General features: G+C 29.4%; 1 protein-coding gene and 1 long non-coding RNA gene across 5 annotated transcripts; both read left to right on the top strand.

Moving 5' to 3' along the window:
• Positions 1-1497: 1497 nt before the first annotated feature.
• Positions 1498-3161, top strand: LOC106389790 (UPF0725 protein At4g28920). Its single transcript, XM_013830136.3, has 6 exons — positions 1498-1795; positions 1865-1999; positions 2065-2263; positions 2352-2500; positions 2584-2667; positions 2763-3161. Exons 1-6 carry the CDS (start codon positions 1589-1591, stop codon positions 3000-3002), a joined length of 1014 nt encoding a protein of 337 aa, XP_013685590.2. The 5' UTR covers positions 1498-1588; the 3' UTR covers positions 3003-3161.
• Positions 3162-11394: 8233 nt separating this feature from the next.
• LOC106389791 lies at positions 11395-14375 on the top strand. 4 transcript variants are annotated; one of them, XR_007326723.1, is made up of 6 exons: positions 11395-11818; positions 12072-12276; positions 12389-12627; positions 12737-13125; positions 13365-13486; positions 13640-14375. It is a non-coding gene; the product is annotated as an uncharacterized LOC106389791 (long non-coding RNA). The 4 variants fall into 4 exon arrangements; XR_007326721.1 differs by having other exon boundaries at positions 11404-11818; positions 13343-13486; XR_007326722.1 differs by lacking the exon at positions 13640-14375 and having other exon boundaries at positions 12731-13125; positions 13343-13635.
• Positions 14376-19136: the final 4761 nt, after the last annotated feature.

The raw sequence follows: 19136 nt of genomic DNA, 5'->3' as shown, positions 1-19136 counted from the left end.
TATTTAAACAATAACTTAATGTATTTTAAGTTATCGTTTAAAAATAAAAATAAATAAATTATATCATATTTTATCTACTTTATTAGTCATGATCATGTTAAAATTTAATTATTATACTAAAATAAATATGATAAAATTATATTCAATTGATAAATTTATAAATTTTATTTTCATAAATATAAACTATTTATTTAAAATATAATATGATGATAGAACAGCTTCAAATTAACAAATTATATAATACATGTCTAAAAATTAACATATCTTAGACTTTTATATATACAATAATAAATTATCTAAAATGAATAAGCATAAAAATATTGGTAAAAAAATTCAGTTTTGAAAGACGGATCAGAATTTAGCATAAATTAAATACAAAATAATTTTTAAATATATTTTCTCATTAATATATTAATTTGCTTAATAACTAAATGCAAATACAATAAGATAAACATATAATAAGAAGTGGTATACATACGATTTAAACAATTAATTAATTATAACATGTAAATTATAAAATTATTGTATTTGAAATAGTTATATAAATATTTAAGTATATGATTAATATTAAAAATATATACCACTTATGTTTTAAAACAATAATTTATATATAGAAAAGTGAAAACAAACACCTGTACGGTTGCACGGGTTAAAATCTAGTTAATAGTTGTTTTTACATTTTTATGTACACATTATGGCTCTGAATGGTCGACGGAGCGCATTGTCCCGCACCTACATTAATGGTAACAAAAAACATAAGAACTATATGTATACCTATATATCTATATGTACATATATATATATCTATATACATATATATTTATATGAGAAAAAGACTAGAATAGCACTAAACCAAGTTTTTGTTCCCAAAGTAGCACTCAAGGCTCAAAGTCACAAAAAATAGGTTTCATTAAAGAGGTAATGTACACTTATACCCCTAGGGTTAGTTAATCCAAAACTTAGGGTTTAGAGTTAAGGGGTGGGGTTTTGGAATTAGGGTTTAAAATTTTATAAATAATAAATAATAAAATAAAAAATAAAAATTTTAAAAACAGTTTCAAAAAGTATTTTTAAATTATAAAAATAAAATCTGAAAAAAAAAATTTGAAAACATATAATCTGAAACTATAAAAAAAAAAATTATTTTTTTATTATTTTTATTATTTTTATTTTTATTTATTTTAGTTTGTTTATTTAATTTTAAACCAAGGGTATTATAGATATTTTACCCTTTAATGAATGTCATTTTTGTGACTTTCTCCTTCTAGTGTTATTTTTGAAACATAAACTTCAAAAGGTGCTATTATTGACAATTGCCCTATTTATATTTATATGTTTCGTTACTATTAGAACCACATCGCAATCACTTATATACATGTTTATCGATATATGTTTTGTTAATATTAGAACCGCATCGGCATCACAGTTGTCCCGCACGGACAATCCGAGATAGAGTTGGAATAACAATTTAATATTGATTATAAAAAAAGTTGTTTCAAAAAAAAAAAAAAATTATAAAAGAAGCCGGGGGTCTAAACGCAAATATAATTGCGAGATTGCGATTAGGGTTTAGAGGAAATCGGAGACGATGACTGAGATTGCGATCTTGCTTCCGAAGATCAGAGATGAACCGCCGCAGCAGCGTAAACGGAAATTGGAATCTCCAGGAAGCGCAGTCGCTACTCCTCCGATACAGAGTTTCCCCAAGGTTGATTACGATCACAATCCATGGGATGACGATGAGGTTGATTCTGTGATCGAGAAGGAGTACCACCGTCAATTTGTAGAGTCCGATGTAAGCTCTCTAGCAATTTGTGATTGGCTTTGATCGAATGAAAGCATTCCTTACGATTATTATCTTCAGGGTTTCGATGTGGATCACTTCTATCTTCCGTATGGTGGAGGACAAGTTCCTCACATCATGGAAAACAAATATGATTATCCCTATGACGTGGGCTTGTTTAGTAGACTTGGACTTCATTGTTACAATCTTGAGAAGGTAAACAACTATTACTTGCTTCGCTTCCTTTGATGTTCAATTGATTCGGCTGTTTGATCTTGTAGGGAACAAGCCTCAAATTGGCTGCTATAAACAAATACAACGATAAGCTGAGGTTTACTCGGTGCCTCTGTTACCACATAACGTTGGAGGCCATTGACACATCCAACAACTCTCTTTGCAATTTTCAGACGTGTGTTTTCAAAGATTTCCTTCCGGAGCAGGCATCCTTTCTGGCACAGACCGAAATTTCCAGACTAAAAGGTATATAATTAACTAGACTAGTCGAAAGTTGGTTCTCTTGTCTTTCTCCAGTTTTCAAAATATGGTCTGGAATAATCTGTTTTTTTAGTTCCTAGTGGCCCTCGACCTCCTACTTATGGTGGGCCTGATAGAAGATGGAAGGACGATGCAGTAGATGATTCTTACAAAGGTAAAATGCCCAAGTGGTTCACCAATGATGAGATGGCTGCAATTAGCACCAAGGGGCAGTTTTATGAGGTATATGCTAACTTTACTTCATCTTGGTTGATTGGGTTTTGATTTATAAGATCTATGTTTCACCTTATTTCATGGCTTCACAGTTGCAAGAATCAGACTTGCAAGGAAATGAGTGGCTTCATATGTATGCTGAGTTTGCTTTCCACTCTAAGTGGATTGCACATGCGGTAAGTTCTTCTTTAATCGAGTGGCTTCTCATTCAAATCACTGATGGGGGGTGGGAGTTTTCTTGCCATAACTTTTGAGTTTTTGTGTTATGTAGAGCGACCTGAGGCCATTTCTACCACTGGAAATCAAGAAGGTAACTATACAAACCAAGGAAGAGTCGCAGCCATGCATGAAGCTCAAGGCCAACAATGCCATCTTCTACATTATCTTCAAAGGCAATGGCGATCCGAGTGGTGCCCCTGTGGAGTACCAAGCGGTTGTAAGGAAAACCATGGATGGTATTCCTGGACACATTTGCTTGGAAGTCGACTGCTTGGCCTACAAATCCAGTTGAATGAAAATTTTCTTCTGAGGCTAATAAGATCTGATGTGTTTATTATCTTTTACTTTTATCAAAACTGAATAATTAGTAGTAGTGATCATATAGATTGAAAAATTCATAGAGAACAATGAAATGACAAGGAAGAAATAAAATATTACCCTTCACGTTAAATATAATTTTAGGTGAATTGAGTATTTAATATAATTTTGTTCAAGAATTACAAGAATTACATCTAAAACTACAATATGTGAATTTTTAATATAATTTAGATTAGGTGTTTTGTATCAATATCTTGTTAATTTCAGCTAACTTGAGTTTAGCGATAAAGAGGAGAAATCGGTTAAATTCATGACGTTTTCGTTGATATTGCTTTGCTTTGATAAAATGTGAAAAATAAATACTGTAAATACATGTTCTACTTTTTATTCTTATAGAATTTCTATATACTTTTGAATTTTGTTTTGTTATATTATTCATTTTGAGTTATATCATGGATTTTAACTAAAATTCCATTTGGTTTATATCATATTTTTGTTTTAAATTATTTTAACAATATATGTTTTAATTACGTACTGATATTTAGTTGTTTTAAGTTATTTGAAATAATGACGTTTTAAGTTGTTCAGACATATTAAAAAGAATTAAATACTTAATTTTGCATATTATTTTTGTTTTACTTTTAGTTGTTTATTTTATTGACTTCCCAATAAAATTCGACCAGTTATATTTTATATTTAATTTATTATTTAGTTTTAATGAAATGCATTGATTAAAATCTAAAACATCAGTCTTTCAAATATAACAACAAAAATTAGAACATCAATTAAAATTTAGAATCAATTCTATTAAAATAGAAGTCACAACTCTTCTTCATGTATGATTCTTTTAAAAATGGAGTTTTTCTAGAAAATCATATTTCATTTATTTCTAATTAAAATTTTGATATCCTTAAGATATCACATCTTATATAATTGACATATATAGCAATTTCACATATACAATTGTCTTATTTTTTTGACAAAAAATCTAACAAAATCTTATCAAAGATTTTAAATATCTTCTACATTGTCTTCAAAGGCAGTGGCGATCCGAGTGGTGCTCCCGTGGAGTACCAAGCGGTTGTAAGAAAGACCATGGATGGGAGTCCAGGACACATTTGCATAGAAGTCGACTGCTTGGCCTACAAATCCAGTTGAATGGGATTTTTCTTCTGAGGCTAAGAATTGATGTGTTTATTATCTATTAGTTTTATCAAAACTGAATGGTTAGTAGTAGTGACATTATAGATTGTAAAATTCACATAGACCAATCAAATGACAAGGAAGTAATATAATATTAAACTTCACATTAAATATATATAGTTTTAGGTGAATTGTATTTAATATAATTCTGTTTAAGAATTACATCTAAAACTACAATCTAAAACTACAAGATTTGAATTTTTATTTTTAATTAAGAAACCCCAGTAAAGCACTGTAAAATTACTAGTTTAAAAAAAAATCATAATTTAGAATATATTTAATAACAGTGAATTTTAAGATGGTTGATCAGATAACAGTTTCAATAACTGAACTTTTGAAAAATTTAATATCCCTATTTGAATAATATTGAATTTATTATTTTAAAATAAACCACCTCAAATTACTAATTAAATACCTTCTTGTTAAAATTATAGGTATGTCAAAATATTTATCAAATTCGAAATGGATTTGACCGCGAAAACGTCTGAAATTGAGATATTTTTAGTTCATACAGAAGTAAAACTAAATGTTATATCTTACAATATATTCATATTAGAAAGTTTTTATATGCATTTACATATGACATGTGTTTGTTCATGTTTTTCTTTTTAGATCTCTTATGATTAGATTAGTGTTTGAATGAACTTTTCACCAATATGTATTTCAAAAATATAATTAGGGGAAGGGGGGGGGAGGGGGGGGGGGGGGGGGGGGGGGGGGTTGTAAAGGCAAACATTTTTTGTTAAAAGAAATATAAATTATTCGATAATAAATAATTAAATATATTACGTATTTAATATTTGTAAACATCAATTTTTAAGCTGCTAAATTTAATTTAGTATAAATAAACTATACTAATGTGGATTGGATTGATATCTTAACTAAAATATTTTGGTTAATGTCTGTTTTTATTTTGAAAAGTTTGATAAGATATTATGTGTAAATGTTTATTTTAATGATTGATCTTCTTTATTCAATTTATAATACAATTGTTTTTTTTATTGTAACGGTATAGATTCTTTTTATTTGTTTATTATATATTGTGTTCTCGTACGGATTGTGCAACTATACACTTTTATTTTCCTATCAATATTTAATTTATGTTCAGTGATTTTTTGGAATTAATGACATAATGTTTAATATACTTAAATTTATTTAGATACCATAATCTAAAATATATGGTTTATAATATAAACATTTACTTTTGGTTTTAAATGATTTTTCTGAAGAAATGATTTGATTATCTATTTTTTCTTGATTGTGGTTTTACATCAATATCTTGTTAATTCCAGCTAACTTGAGTTTGGTGATTTAAAAATGATAAATCGGTTAGATTCATGTATTTTATTTTTGTTGATTTCTCTTTAGTAAAACGTGAAAATAAATACTGTAAATACATGATCAATTTTTTAAAAATGATTTTTTATATATTCTTGAAATTAATATTTTTTGTTATATTATGTATTTTAGATTATATTATGAATTTTACTAAAAATATATTGTCTTTTATTTGTATTATATTTTTCCTTTTAACTGTTTCAAAAATATATAGTTTAAGTGCTGACCAAAATAATATAAAATATGAAGTAATTATAATGACTAATGTTAAATTTTAGATAATTGCTTTTCATGACGTGTAACATGATAAATCAAAATTTAAATTTATTAATATAGAGTCTAATATTATATATATTATCTTTTTGTACTTGAAATAATGATGTTTTAGGTTATTCACACATATTAAGAAGAATTAAATACTTACATATTATTTTTTGTTGTTTAATAGTTGTATTAACTTCCTGATATAATTTGACCAAATATATTTTTACACTTAATTTTATATTTTATTTAGTTAAAAACGAAAAGCATTAATTAAAACCTAAAAAATCAATTTCAAAGAAAACAAAAAAAAATTGGAACATTAATCAAAATGATATAGTATTATTTACTGAAAATGTCTTTTATTACTTATACTGAGATATTTTATTTCATGAAATGCTAATCTAATAATATATCAATTGTAAATAAAAATAATGTTCTCATCTTATAATGATGTAAAAGAAAACATGAGAGATACAAACCAAGGAAGAGTCGCAGCCATGCATGAAGCTCAAGGCCAACAATGCCATCTTCTACATTATCTTCAAAGGCAATGGCGATCCGAGTGGTGCTCCTGTGGAGTACCAAGCGGTTGTAAGGAAGACCATGGATGGGGGTCCTGGACACATTTGCTTAGAAGTCGACTGCTTGGCCTACAAATCCAGTTGAATGAAATTTTTCTTCCGAGGCTAATAAGATTTGATGTGTTTATAATCTTTTAACTAGATTTTGACAGTATTTTTTTTGTTGATTGTTTGATAAAATTTAAAGGAAATTATAACTATTTATTAGATATATATACTACTAAAAAATATTTCAATGAATTTCCAGTAATTTTGGTCCATTGTCTCCATGAGTAGAGGACTTTGACTTGTACACGCCAAGCAGTACACGCCAAGCAGTCCTGTGTGGTTTGAAGTCTTTCAAAAAAGTCATCTGCATATTATTAATCATGTTTTTGGAATCGTTTCTTTGCTGACTCTTTTCTAGTGTTTTGGTTTTGATAGAGTTGATGGTAAAAAGGTATTCCCTCCATTTCATTGTATTTGTCGTTCTAGGTTTATGCACACGGACTAAGAAAACATATGATTTTATATATTTCCAAAACAAAAACACAATTACCTATATACCTAACCATTTTTCAATCAATAGAAAAATAAAGTGGAGAATCTTATTAACAAATTTTGCATTAAAACTCTAAAACGATATTTATTTTGTAACGAATTTTTTTCCCTACAACGGCAATTAAATCGAAACGGAAGGAGTATCGAGTTAGTCAATATTTTATAATAGGAGAGGTTTGTAGTCGATGTAGGCTAAGAGAAGTTATGATAGATTAATAATCAATGTTGGTTACCAAAAATCTTAGTAGAAAGTATAAGTAGAATCAATTAGATATTTTGGTTGATAGAAATAAGGAAAATAAAGTATTTGGCCGTAATAAATGAACTTGTAGACCAAGTAACTTAAATTTTAAGTATTTTTTGGTTAGATAATAGTAAAAATAATTAACAAAAGAAATCTAAGATTATATCCACATATTCACAGCATATTCTTTTTTTTGTTTACATAGTTTGTTAAGTCTAGATATTTAACATTTTTAAATGTAAATAATAAAAATTAGTTTAGTATTATCTTTTTTTGGTGATATATGAATTAGTATATAATTTGGTGATATATATTTTGGATTTTTTTGTCATAAATTAATATATTTATTTCATAAATATATAACAGAAATACATGTATTAATAGTATTGATCATATAATATTCATCAATGTTTATAGAACTACACAACCATAGTGGTCACCTATATTTATAAATTAACAAATTTGTATTTTAAACATATAACACAAAATCAATTAGTAGTATATGGTCTTTCCTTGAGTTTTTGTAAAATGTGACAACTATAGTGATCATGAAAGTATATATTTATAAATGTAATGTTTTTATTCAGTTTATTATAGTTTATTCACTTAAATATGGTATGTCCGAACCAAGAGGAATATTAATGGCATTATATGTTATAATAAAAAAACAATTAAGTTGCATCAATTTAGAAATAACCAAAATAACTAACCATATAATGTATAAAAATATAACTTTACATAAATAAGACTTATTAGGTTTCTAATGAATAGGTCCAACAACCTTTCATAAGTAGATTTTTTAGGACTCCTTCCCTTTTAATAGTATAGATTTTAACAAGCGTTAGCAATATATATTCCGTGGTGACATTTCCTGGTGCATATGTTTCTACAATTTTTTTTATAACGCTGATTTATTATGACATTACATTTATGAGAAATATTACATAGATGATTCGACAACCGACAATATTTCATGCCTTATGAAGATCTACGCCTAGCTGCATCATCTGAGCCGTCTTATGAAGATCCTCGCTCTCTCCGGGTCTTGAAACCTGGATTTCCTATAATCTGCAAGAAATTGCATAGTATGGGATTCGAACCCCAGACCTGAGTGTAGAAGCCTTTAAACCTTAATCATTAGGCTACGGTGCTTCCACAAAATTTTAATTTTTTTCCGGGAATTGAAACCTAGACCTTCTGGTGTAGAAGCATTAATGAACCCTTAGTCAAACCATTGAAGTAAGGGGGCTTCCACAATTTTAGACCCGAAAAAAACACATGAAGACAAGAGAAAAAATAAAAAGTTCCTCAGGAACAAGTTCATTAGAGAATCCACTTCATGCCATCAATAATAATTTAATAACTAAATAGATCTATCTGTTATTTTTAAATATTTTTTTTTCAAAAAGACTATTCTCTCTTTTTCATATTATAATTATTTTTAGCAAAAAAATTTGTTTCACAATATAAATAATTTTTAACACTTCGATGCAACATTTATATTTATTGAATATTATATGACCGATTAAATTATGTAAGCATTTTAATAATTGGTTGAAGCTATACATTAAATAAAACTTTTTAATAAGTAACCATTTTCTTAACATTAGGGCTTTTAATTTAGCTACCTACAATTTGAAATATCTCAGTATCATTTTAGAATTTCAATGCAAATTATATATATACTTTCAACTTAATATTAATTGTAAAATGCATTGATTTTATAAATAATTTTATTTATTCAAATATTATTGATCAAATAGGTGTAATTAATAAGAATATAAATGAATTTCAACGAGTTGTAACAAAAAGATAGTTCATATTTATTTTGCTAGGCATCTTCGGTTGCTGTTTTTTCTTGCGGGTTATGATGCCTCAGCGAGCTATTTTTGGGTGAGTCATTATATTTAAGAACGGATCACAGAGGAGGCCAAAATTACTGGATTCTAACTCTCAGTTGAACTTGGTTCATTCTTTTGCATCAAGTTGTTGTTGCAGACTTGGTCGAGCCTCGGAACAACGGTGTTGGTTGTTGTGTCTACCTTGTCATAGCCAGATCGAGTCTATGTTTTAAATTTTATTTTCGTTTTCTGCTTCTTGTTAACTTCTGTAATTTCTATTAGAAACGAAAAAAACTTGATAATATATTTACACTTAGACCAAAAAAAAGTTTAATCGACGTACTATCAAAAACCGGCAACAACTGTGGGTCTTGGAATCTTATATGTAGTTGATAGTTGACTATTATAGCTTAGAGATCGGGGAGTTACAGTTAGAACTTAGAATCAAGAGCTGGCAAATGGTAGAGGTTGTTTTTTCCTTTACAATGCAGAAGCTAAGGTAGTTTGCTCATGGAAGAACTGTTGTTCTTGTTTGTTAGAGCATGTTTAATGTTTATTGCATGTCTATTAAATTGAGTTTTTTAGTTTAATATAAAAAACGGTCTTTTAGTTTTTAACTAAAAAAAGCTAAGAAACGTCTCTTATATCTCTTATTTAAGAGACGTCTCTTAGCTTTTTTAATTAAAAGCTAAGAGACCGTATCTTATATTACGCTAAGAGACCCAACCTAAGAGACCTACAATAAACATGCTCTTAGAGCGGGGTTCTTATATTCTGCTAAGAATCTCATTAAAGATGATCTTTATGCTTAATAATGTCCGGGGCACATAAAGTTATTAAGTCAAGACCATTTATGACACATAAGAATATATGACGAGAACTTATCAGTCTTATAGATGATTCTTATTGTTTTATGGATAAGCATGGATAATTAACATTTCACCGCGAAAACATACTTTCACAAAGAGAAGTGATGATCTCAGTGAGATACTACTGAAAGTGATAAATATAAATATATTCTCTCTGTATACACTTTGTGTTACAGGCAAAATAAAGAAAGACATAAAAAAATGAACTATCCTGTTTTTTTTCTTTTTTTGGAACTCTTCTACCACTATATATGGATTCTAGTAAGCATGTGCATATGATATATGAGTTCCAACAAATCAAAATAACTATGAATTATCTTTTTGATACAACCCTACCTGCCAATTCCAAAGACCAGAGTGTGCCCAATATTTAGGAATAGTGACGTCACCAATCTCAAGGTTAACATCTGCGTTTCCAGCGATTCCATAATGCAACACTCCTTTCAGCCTAAAAAGGCTCCCTAGTAATTGTGTTGCTACTCCTGCATTAACCTGTTCATACATGTGTGTTTATATATTATTTAATCGAATCTTACAAAAATATTAAAATCATTTGATATATATATATAGGGGGGAAAGGGTTGAATTTGATCAGCGAACGAACCATTCCTAATCCCGACATCACGATCACCACCCGTTGGTTGGATATTTTTCCAAATCGAAATCTTCTACCTGCGTGATTTATATAAATCAGTTCAGTATCTACATATGTATATTATAGATATTCACACGAAACAACTCTCTTAGTAGTTAAGAGAACCATGATATCCTATTTTAAAGTTTTGAGGCACGGAAACAAAAACACTTAGCTACGTACGTACAAGCAGGGGCAAAGCTAGACAATTTATCTAGTGGGTGCACTATCAATAATAAAACAGAAAAAGCTGACAATGAGGGTATCGAATCCGAGTTGATGAGGGTGTACAGCCTAAGTTTTCCAGCTGATCCAACAGATTCTCTATGTTTTTTTTACCAAAACTTAAACTATATAGAAGTATTACGGGTGCACAGGCCCCATAGTGTAAGGTCTGGCTTCGCCCCTGCGTACAAGCAAGCATAATAATAAATAGTTCAAAAACATATACAAGAAGGAACTTTTGATTTTGTTGAATTGATTCAATATATAGTTAGATTTTAGAAACATTGTTCCTACAATAAAATAACTAAAAGCAAAGAGGGATATGGAACATAGGCTTGAGAAGTGAGAAGAGGATTAAGCTCAAAGTTATTTGGAGCTACAATCCCCAAATAAGGACCTCTCTTGTTCATCCACTCTATCTTGCTCAAAACTGTTGGAGAAATTTCACCATTTGCTTCTTCAATAACATTACCAATAAACAAAACAAACACAAGCAGACCAATCAAAAAGTGTCCCATAGCTTTTCTCTCTCACCCTTTCTTTGACGCTTATCGTGATGAGTCTCATATCTCTCCTTGGGTTCCTTTTATTGATGTAATACATGAATATTCCAATACACACGTTACGATCGTGGACATTTATGTATGTTCAACTATTATGTGCGAGCCTAGAACCGGTGAAAGATTTTTAGACGTATGTGATTAGTATATGTGTATCTATACTATACTAAAAGGACAATATCCTCAATGGAGAACATGTCCACATAGGATTAAAAAATCAACCAATCATAGTGTAAATTTGTGCCACATCATCAGCTTATTCTCACGAACACAACTCCGTTTACTCTTCCTTTCGTTTCCTCTTGAATTAGACGAAGACGGTTGAGCAGCCCCTTCCCCTTCATCTCCCTTTCCCTCACCGTACAAATTATTTATGGCTTCATCATCTCTCCTCTTACAATCCTCACAATCTAAGTGAAAGCTACAATCACAATCTAAAGATTCTTCACACAGTGCAACAATTTCTAAAACACTGATTCTCACCATCGCATGTAAGTTTATAATCGCTTTTCTGAGTCAGTAGTTCCTAAATTGTATCTATCTACAACACGAGCTTATGTGTCACTGTCTTTATCTTTCCTCTTTGTTTCCGTCTCGATTTGTGTTTGTGCTTTAATATTCGGTAGATCTTACAAAATTGTTTTCTGGGAGATGATGAGTAGAGTATGCCCTATATATGCATGCTTATGTTTTCGAAGTGATCTGAATATTACTTGACTTTGTGCTTTCTTCGGTTTTCCATAGTCGTAGAATGCACTGCTCGAGTTTTGCGAGAGTGGTCAAGGCCAAATAGCAAGTTGTAGATGAAATTCTGCATCATCTGAATCTGGAGAATCAAGAAGAGGCTATAAAGAAGAAGCCATGGATGAACTTCAACTAATTACATGAGTTTATACCTGCGAGTGATGATGCGCCTACCATACTCCCTCAGATCTTGGTTGCCAAAAAGGTAAATGTACTATCTTTTCTTAAGGCACGTTATTAAATTGAATTTTGCATTCACGAACGCAAGCATTTGAGTGGTTCTCTCAGAAATCATGTTTCTTTAATTTGTATTGTAGATTGGAATTTTGTTATTTTTTTTTTGTTGGATTCGCCACACACCTCACAAGCTCCAATGGCTTGAATAGTATTCTCTGTTCTTCTCTACTCAGTTGTTTTCTCCATCTCTTTCTTTCTGTTCTCTTATGGTTTTGTTTACAGAGCGTATCAGCATCCAGATGAGCAACTTAGCATATAATTGGGTTTAGCTCCAAGACGGATCAAGATTTGGTTTCAGAACCGAAGAACACAGACGAAGGTTTTCTACTTTTTACTTTCTCTCTTCCTTGCTTTGTCTCTTCTCGAAAAAATAAATTAAAGAGTAGTCCTTAGTTTTGCTTCTCCATCGTTTCTTCTTGCAGGCTCAGCTCAAGAGAGCTGATAATTGTGCACTCAAGGAAGAGAATTATAGGATTCGTTATGAAAACGATGTCATTAGAGAAGCTCTCAAATACGCCACCAAAACTCTTACTTTGATGAACAGAAGCTTTGAATCAAAAATGCTTAGAGAAGAGTGATGTGAACATGATTTTCAAATATAGTTGGATAATAGCCATCACAGCAGAGATCAAGATGGGACTCAAGGTAAGAAAGACAACAACGGATGCGGTGGTGGAAATTCTTGTGGTGCCGTGTTCACGCGGTGGTTTGTGGCGAGGTGAGGAAACAAGAGGGATGAGAAGGGGGATTGAGCCTGTTGTCTAGAAGTAGATTACTGCTATCCGCACTATCAGAAGTTCTCTGACAATGTAAACCAGTAAGTTCCTTTCCGAGTTGATTTCTGTTAACGCTTCTTAGATGGTTTTAAGGGCTTGCTGAAGTAGACCATTATGCAAATCCATGGACCTCTGATTCATTGTATTTCCATAAACTATTCCTGCAAAACTATTGTCCAATTGTTTAAAGCGTTCATGGACCACAAAGGTCTTATTATTCATACACCTTATTAATTGCTTGCAAACGTTTAATCTTAGGTACTGATTTTGACTTTTCAAGGGTATCTACAGGAGCATCACTTCCTCTTTCTACTTGCTCTGCTAGCCATCCTTCAATCCCTTGAAGCACATAAACATCAACTCCAAGAGTGAAGATAGCTTTTACATTCTTTTGAAAATAAGGTAGAAAGATGATGATCAAATTTTTAGTATGCTATTAGAAGTTATATTATTATTGTTTTTCTTTCTGATTTTAGTTTGATACATGGTTTATTAGATTTTGGTTGTTATATAATCTTTATAAGTTCGTCTCTTACATGGTTTAAATTGTGGTAGATTCCCAAGCTCATCGAAGAACTCTGCTTTTGAGAGTCAATTACCATTGTCCCTCTTCAATCTAACGGCCAAAGGATCAAATCCCACTTCTGTTAGCGGATCTTCAACTTTAGATGCTTCCTTAACAATCTTCTTAGCTTCTTCAAACCGTCTCGCTTTGCAGTATCCAGCCACCATTACCTTAACCGTCGACGACCTCAACAACACTCCGTTCTCCTTCATCTCCTCCAGAATACAACCGGTATGCTCCCACAGTACTTTTCTAAAAAGCCCGCTCAAGATAGCGTTGTAGCTATACACATCAGGCTTTAAACCCTTTGACGCACTCTCAGATAAGTAAAGAAACGCTCTTCTCAGATCTCCTTCGTGACAGCACCAGCCGATCAAGATACCGTATGTAGCCTCATCGGGTTTAAACCCCAAGCGTTGAAGCTCCTTTACATATACGTAAGCTCTCTCCGAGCCAAACCTCTTGCAGAGAGAATGCACAATCCTGTTCCCAACGAACACATCAGGTTTGTACTTAACCTCACGGATGAAACTCAGCAGATCCTCGAAGTCCTATTAGAAGTTATATTATTATTGTTTTTCTTTCTGATTTTAGTTTGATACATGGCTTATTAGATTTTGGTTGTTATATAATCTTTATAAGTTCGTCTCTTACATGGTTTAAATTGTGGTAGAAGAAAGGAAGAACAATTATATTTAAACAAGATGAAGTCAGTCACCTTCCTCATTTTAGCATGAATGAATATGCCCACTATAGTAAAAATTTAATGTTATATACATATTTCATGTAAAGTTGGAGGTTGGATGATCGAGATGTGAGCAGACGGTTTATGAAAAAACAAAAGACACAAGAGTGACTAAACTATTAGGAAGTACTTAATTAACATCCTTAAGAACACTTGAGTAAGCATAAAAATGAAACATATGTTAATGCTTTGCTCTTCAAGGTTGAGGACAATAAATATAAAAACAAGAAGCATTTGTAAAAAATGGATGATCTGATGATCATGCAAGCCTATTTCGTATACGAGAAAAAACTCCAGTTATATATCATGTATTAGCATGTGACATCCAAAGACAACTATCATCCAAAGACAACTATATTATAAACTTTTAACCACAATGCAAAATTTTATACTTTGTTAGTAATTATTTTGCTCACCAACCCATTCTGAGAAAATAGCATTGTTATACAAATAAAATTATAACATTATCCAAACTAATTATATATATAATGCAAATACATCAACTTAAATGGAGAGGAACGAAAGAAATCAAAAGATCAAATGTCCTAATACCCTTAAAAGTTATAATTTAACGGGTCTCAAGCCAAAAAAAAATTAAAAAAAAAATTTAAAACGACTGTTAATTTAAAATTTATTTACCTAAACTTAAATAAATGTGGTAATAAATATATCCAAATTAAACTAAGCTTAAATCATTTTAATATTTTTACAATAGTAAAATAACAAATTTTGAGTAGTACAAATTTAAAATTTGCTAGACCAAAAATTAATAAAATAAAAAGTCTAATTTTAAATTCTTTTTAGTAATTTATATTTTAATAATAAATGTAAATATATACATAATATTGAAATAAAGTAAATGATAGAATTAAAAGTAAATATAACAAAAAAGAGGATATAAGACTTAGATAGAGTGTCCACGTAGGCGAAAATAATCGGCCAATGAAAAACTATATATTTGCCATGTCACCTCCTCTATTTGTTTTTAAAAAATGATCATTTAACTTTTTACTTAAACAATTATAACCGAAAATATTTTTTTAGTGAAATATATTATTTATATAAATATAATTATATTTTTGATTTACATAATATTTTGTAAAGAAATATTTAGTGTAAATAATATCATAATTTTATAAAATATTAAAATAAATTGGGTTGGTTTTCAACTTTCACAAATAAAAAGTATTATTTGTAAACTTATAAAAGAATATATCAAGAATATTCATTTTCAGGAGAGAAAAGAGAAAAATACATCGGAGACAAATTCATCTCTATTATGAAAATCCTCTATTTTAGAGAAAAAAAAATAGAGGAATACATTAGAGATGGTCTAAAGCATGGCTGATGTAAATGATCAACGTTGAGATTTCAATTTTTCTGATTCTTACTGTCCTAATGTTTCAATATAATTTAAATATTCTCTTTGTTTTATAATATAATGGTTTAAAAGTATTTTTTGTTTCATTATATTAATTGTTTTTATATTTCAATGTAACTTTATACTTATTGTATATTGTGTAGACAACTAAATTATGTAAATTACTGTGTAATTACTTTTCTATCTGATGATATTAGTAGTTTGATCCAAAACAAACGGTTGAACTGTACATTGTAATTGGAGAAAAAAAACAAATAAAAATCAACCGAAAACTTTTAAAGTATATGAAACAAAAATTGGAAATAGCAATTCTCTGCAATTAAAGAATAAGGCAATAAAATTTTAAAAATACAAAATAAAACAAAATATATATACAAAAAGAAAGATTTAGTAAAATAAAATCATAATATAATTTTCATAATTGATAGTGCTCAGTTAAACTAAAAAGTCTAAATTTACAACATACACAGTTTTATTTACATCTTCAAACCTATTATCTAATTAAAATGATTCTAAAAAAAGGTGCCAGCATGAAGAGTTAGAAAATATCCGACAAAATATAAATCATAACGTTAAAAATACATTATCACTGATCACTAAAAAATCATGTTAGTAGTAATAAAAATGAAATAACAACACATTTATTAAACCATAGAACAACACGCAACAAGGTATTATTAAATATACAAACTACAAATTAAATATGCTCAACGCAAACACACATAAAAATGAGACATCATATTTGGATATATTTAAATAAATAATTTTAAATATATTATATTATTGATAATTTAAAAATTACTTAAAAGAAACTAAATTATTAAAAAATTAATATACAAATAGAACTAAAGCAATATTTTGTAACGTCAAAATAATAAATGAATAAAAAATATATTTTGTTAATAAAATAGATTTTAGATTTTAAAGACTTATAATTCATGTAATATTACAAAATTCAAAATTTGTTTATTACAATTAATATTTTACCATTAGATATATTGAAATAATATTCTAGATCGATATTCAATTGTTAGTTTTCAACTATTACACGTAAAAAAATATTATTAAGTATGTTTTTTTTAAAAAGGGGGGTTTTATATTTTAAGTAGGTTATTGGAATACTTTTTCTTTTCATGAATTTATTCGAGATGAGATTCCGATCTTTTAAACTAAGATAATTTATGTTCTATACATAATTATATATATTTTTTACATAACTCTAAAATCTCGGACTTGATTCTTCATATTTTATTAGTTAATTGTGTTACATATAATAGAAATACTAACTTCAAACTAAAAAAAATCAAATTTAAAAATTAGTTATATATAATTTAATATACAAAAATTTACATACAAATAAAAATGATAAATGTAACAAATTTAAATATATTATCCGCGCGTAGCGCGGAGAAAGGATCTAGTTAGAGTAAAAATAGGTGAGGAAAAAGGGAAAAAAGGAAAGACTGGATTGTGGGGGGTAATTACGTTTTTAATCCTTTTTAATCTTTTTTTCCTCTATTTGTTGGAGTAATTTTCATCACAAATATTAAGAATTTATTATTCCGTCATATTAATAGATGCATTTAAAAAAAAAGAAACTGAAAAGCACAATTAATATATGCAAACATTAACATATATATGAATTATTATATGATAAAAATGTTTTATCTCCAAAACTAAAACATTAACATTTTGTAGACTTCCGTTGAAGTCTATTTTGAAAAGTCAAAAGTTCGGTCAAATGAAAAACTAACCTCTTTAAGGTAGACGTCTTAGTTAGTCTACCGAAAGTTTTATTTTTGTTGTCAAAGGTAAAGACGGAGACTACTGGAGAAGTCTGCGTTAGAAAAAAAATTTGTATGGTCAATTGCAAAACTAACCCATGCGTTGACAAATAGACTGCATCGTAAGTCTCCACGGAGGCGTAGACATACAAAACAGTCTACCGTCGCGACATAGATCTGAAAAAGAACGAAAACCATGTAAATAGTTACTTTTTTCCTGTGTAAAGCTCGTTTCCAACCTTTTCAACCGTCCAAACTCCAAATATGAGCAAAAAGAAGCATCTTTAACGATTCACTAATGAAGAAACTCGAAAATATGAAGTTTGTGATTATGAAAATGATAGTTATGAGAGTTTTTTAGATGGAAATGTAGAGGAGATGAAAGGAAATGAAGTTTTTTGGGTTAGAATGAGAAAAAAAGTGGTTGAAAATTGAATTCTAGAGCTTTAGAGCTCAAAAATGGTGGTTCATGGTGGTTGAAAAAATTGATTATGATGGTATTTTTGTAAATAAGAAGAAATAGTTAGGGTGTATTTGGTTTTTTGTTAATTTCGAAGTTAATAAAAAAATAAATAAAAATGGCAATTTTGTGAATAATTCAAAAACATAAAGATAGTATGAAAATTTTATTGATGAATAGTATGGACAAAAAAAAAGGGTTGGTTTTGGATTTAACTTGAAAATATGGGTTGGTTTTAAAAAACACCCTAAAAGAAGCTGGGGGTGTTCTATGAAAGTTGGAAAAGATAGGGGGTGTAAAAGCAAAATATAATTAATTAATCAATCACCCTCGCTTCCAGCAGAAGAGAATTGCGAGATTGCGAGATTGCGATTAGGGTTTTAAGTTGTTTTTGTGTTATGTAGAGCGACCTGAGGCCATTTCTACCACTGGAAATCAAGAAGGTAACTATACAAACCAAGGAAGAGTCGCAGCCATGCATGAAGCTCAAGGCCAACAATGCCATCTTCTACATTATCTTCAAAGGCAATGGCGATCCGAGTGGTGCCCCTGTGGAGTACCAAGCGGTTGTAAGGAAAACCATGGATGGTATTCCTGGACACATTTGCTTGGAAGTCGACTGCTTGGCCTACAAATCATGTTGAAGAAAATTTTCTTTCGAAACTAATAAAATTTGATGTGTTTATTATCTTTTACTTTTATCAAAACTGAATAATTAGTAGTAGTGATCATATAGATTGAAAAATTCATAGAGAACAATGAAATGACAAGGAAGAAATATAATATTACCCTTCACGTTAAATATAATTTTAGGTGAATTGAGTATTTAATATAATTTTGTTCAAGAATTACAAGAATTACATCTAAAACTACAATATGTGAATTTTTAATATAATTTAGATTAGGTGTTTTGTATCAATATCTTGTTAATTTCAGCTAACTTGAGTTTAGCGATAAAGAGGAGAAATCGGTTAAATTCATGACGTTTTCGTTGATATTGCTTTGCTTTGATAAAATGTGAAAAATAAATACTGTAAATACATGTTCTACTTTTTATTCTTATAGAATTTCTATATACTTTTGAATTTTGTTTTGTTATATTATTCATTTTGAGTTA

Source organism: Brassica napus, chromosome A3, assembly GCF_020379485.1.
Source record: "Brassica napus cultivar Da-Ae chromosome A3, Da-Ae, whole genome shotgun sequence".
NCBI lineage: Eukaryota > Viridiplantae > Streptophyta > Magnoliopsida > Brassicales > Brassicaceae > Brassica > Brassica napus.
This window is presented reverse-complemented; position numbering and strand designations above follow the sequence as displayed.

Excerpts from the sequence above, each read along its gene's own strand:
- LOC106389790 (XM_013830136.3), top strand. The coding sequence starts at position 1,589 with ATGACTGAGATTGCGATCTTGCTTCCGAAGATCAGAGATGAACCGCCG. Across the intron at positions 1,796-1,864 it reads GTCAATTTGTAGAGTCCGAT|GGTTTCGATGTGGATCACTT; the intron begins GTAAGCTCTCTA and ends TATTATCTTCAG. Across the intron at positions 2,000-2,064 it reads ATTGTTACAATCTTGAGAAG|GGAACAAGCCTCAAATTGGC; the intron begins GTAAACAACTAT and ends TTGATCTTGTAG.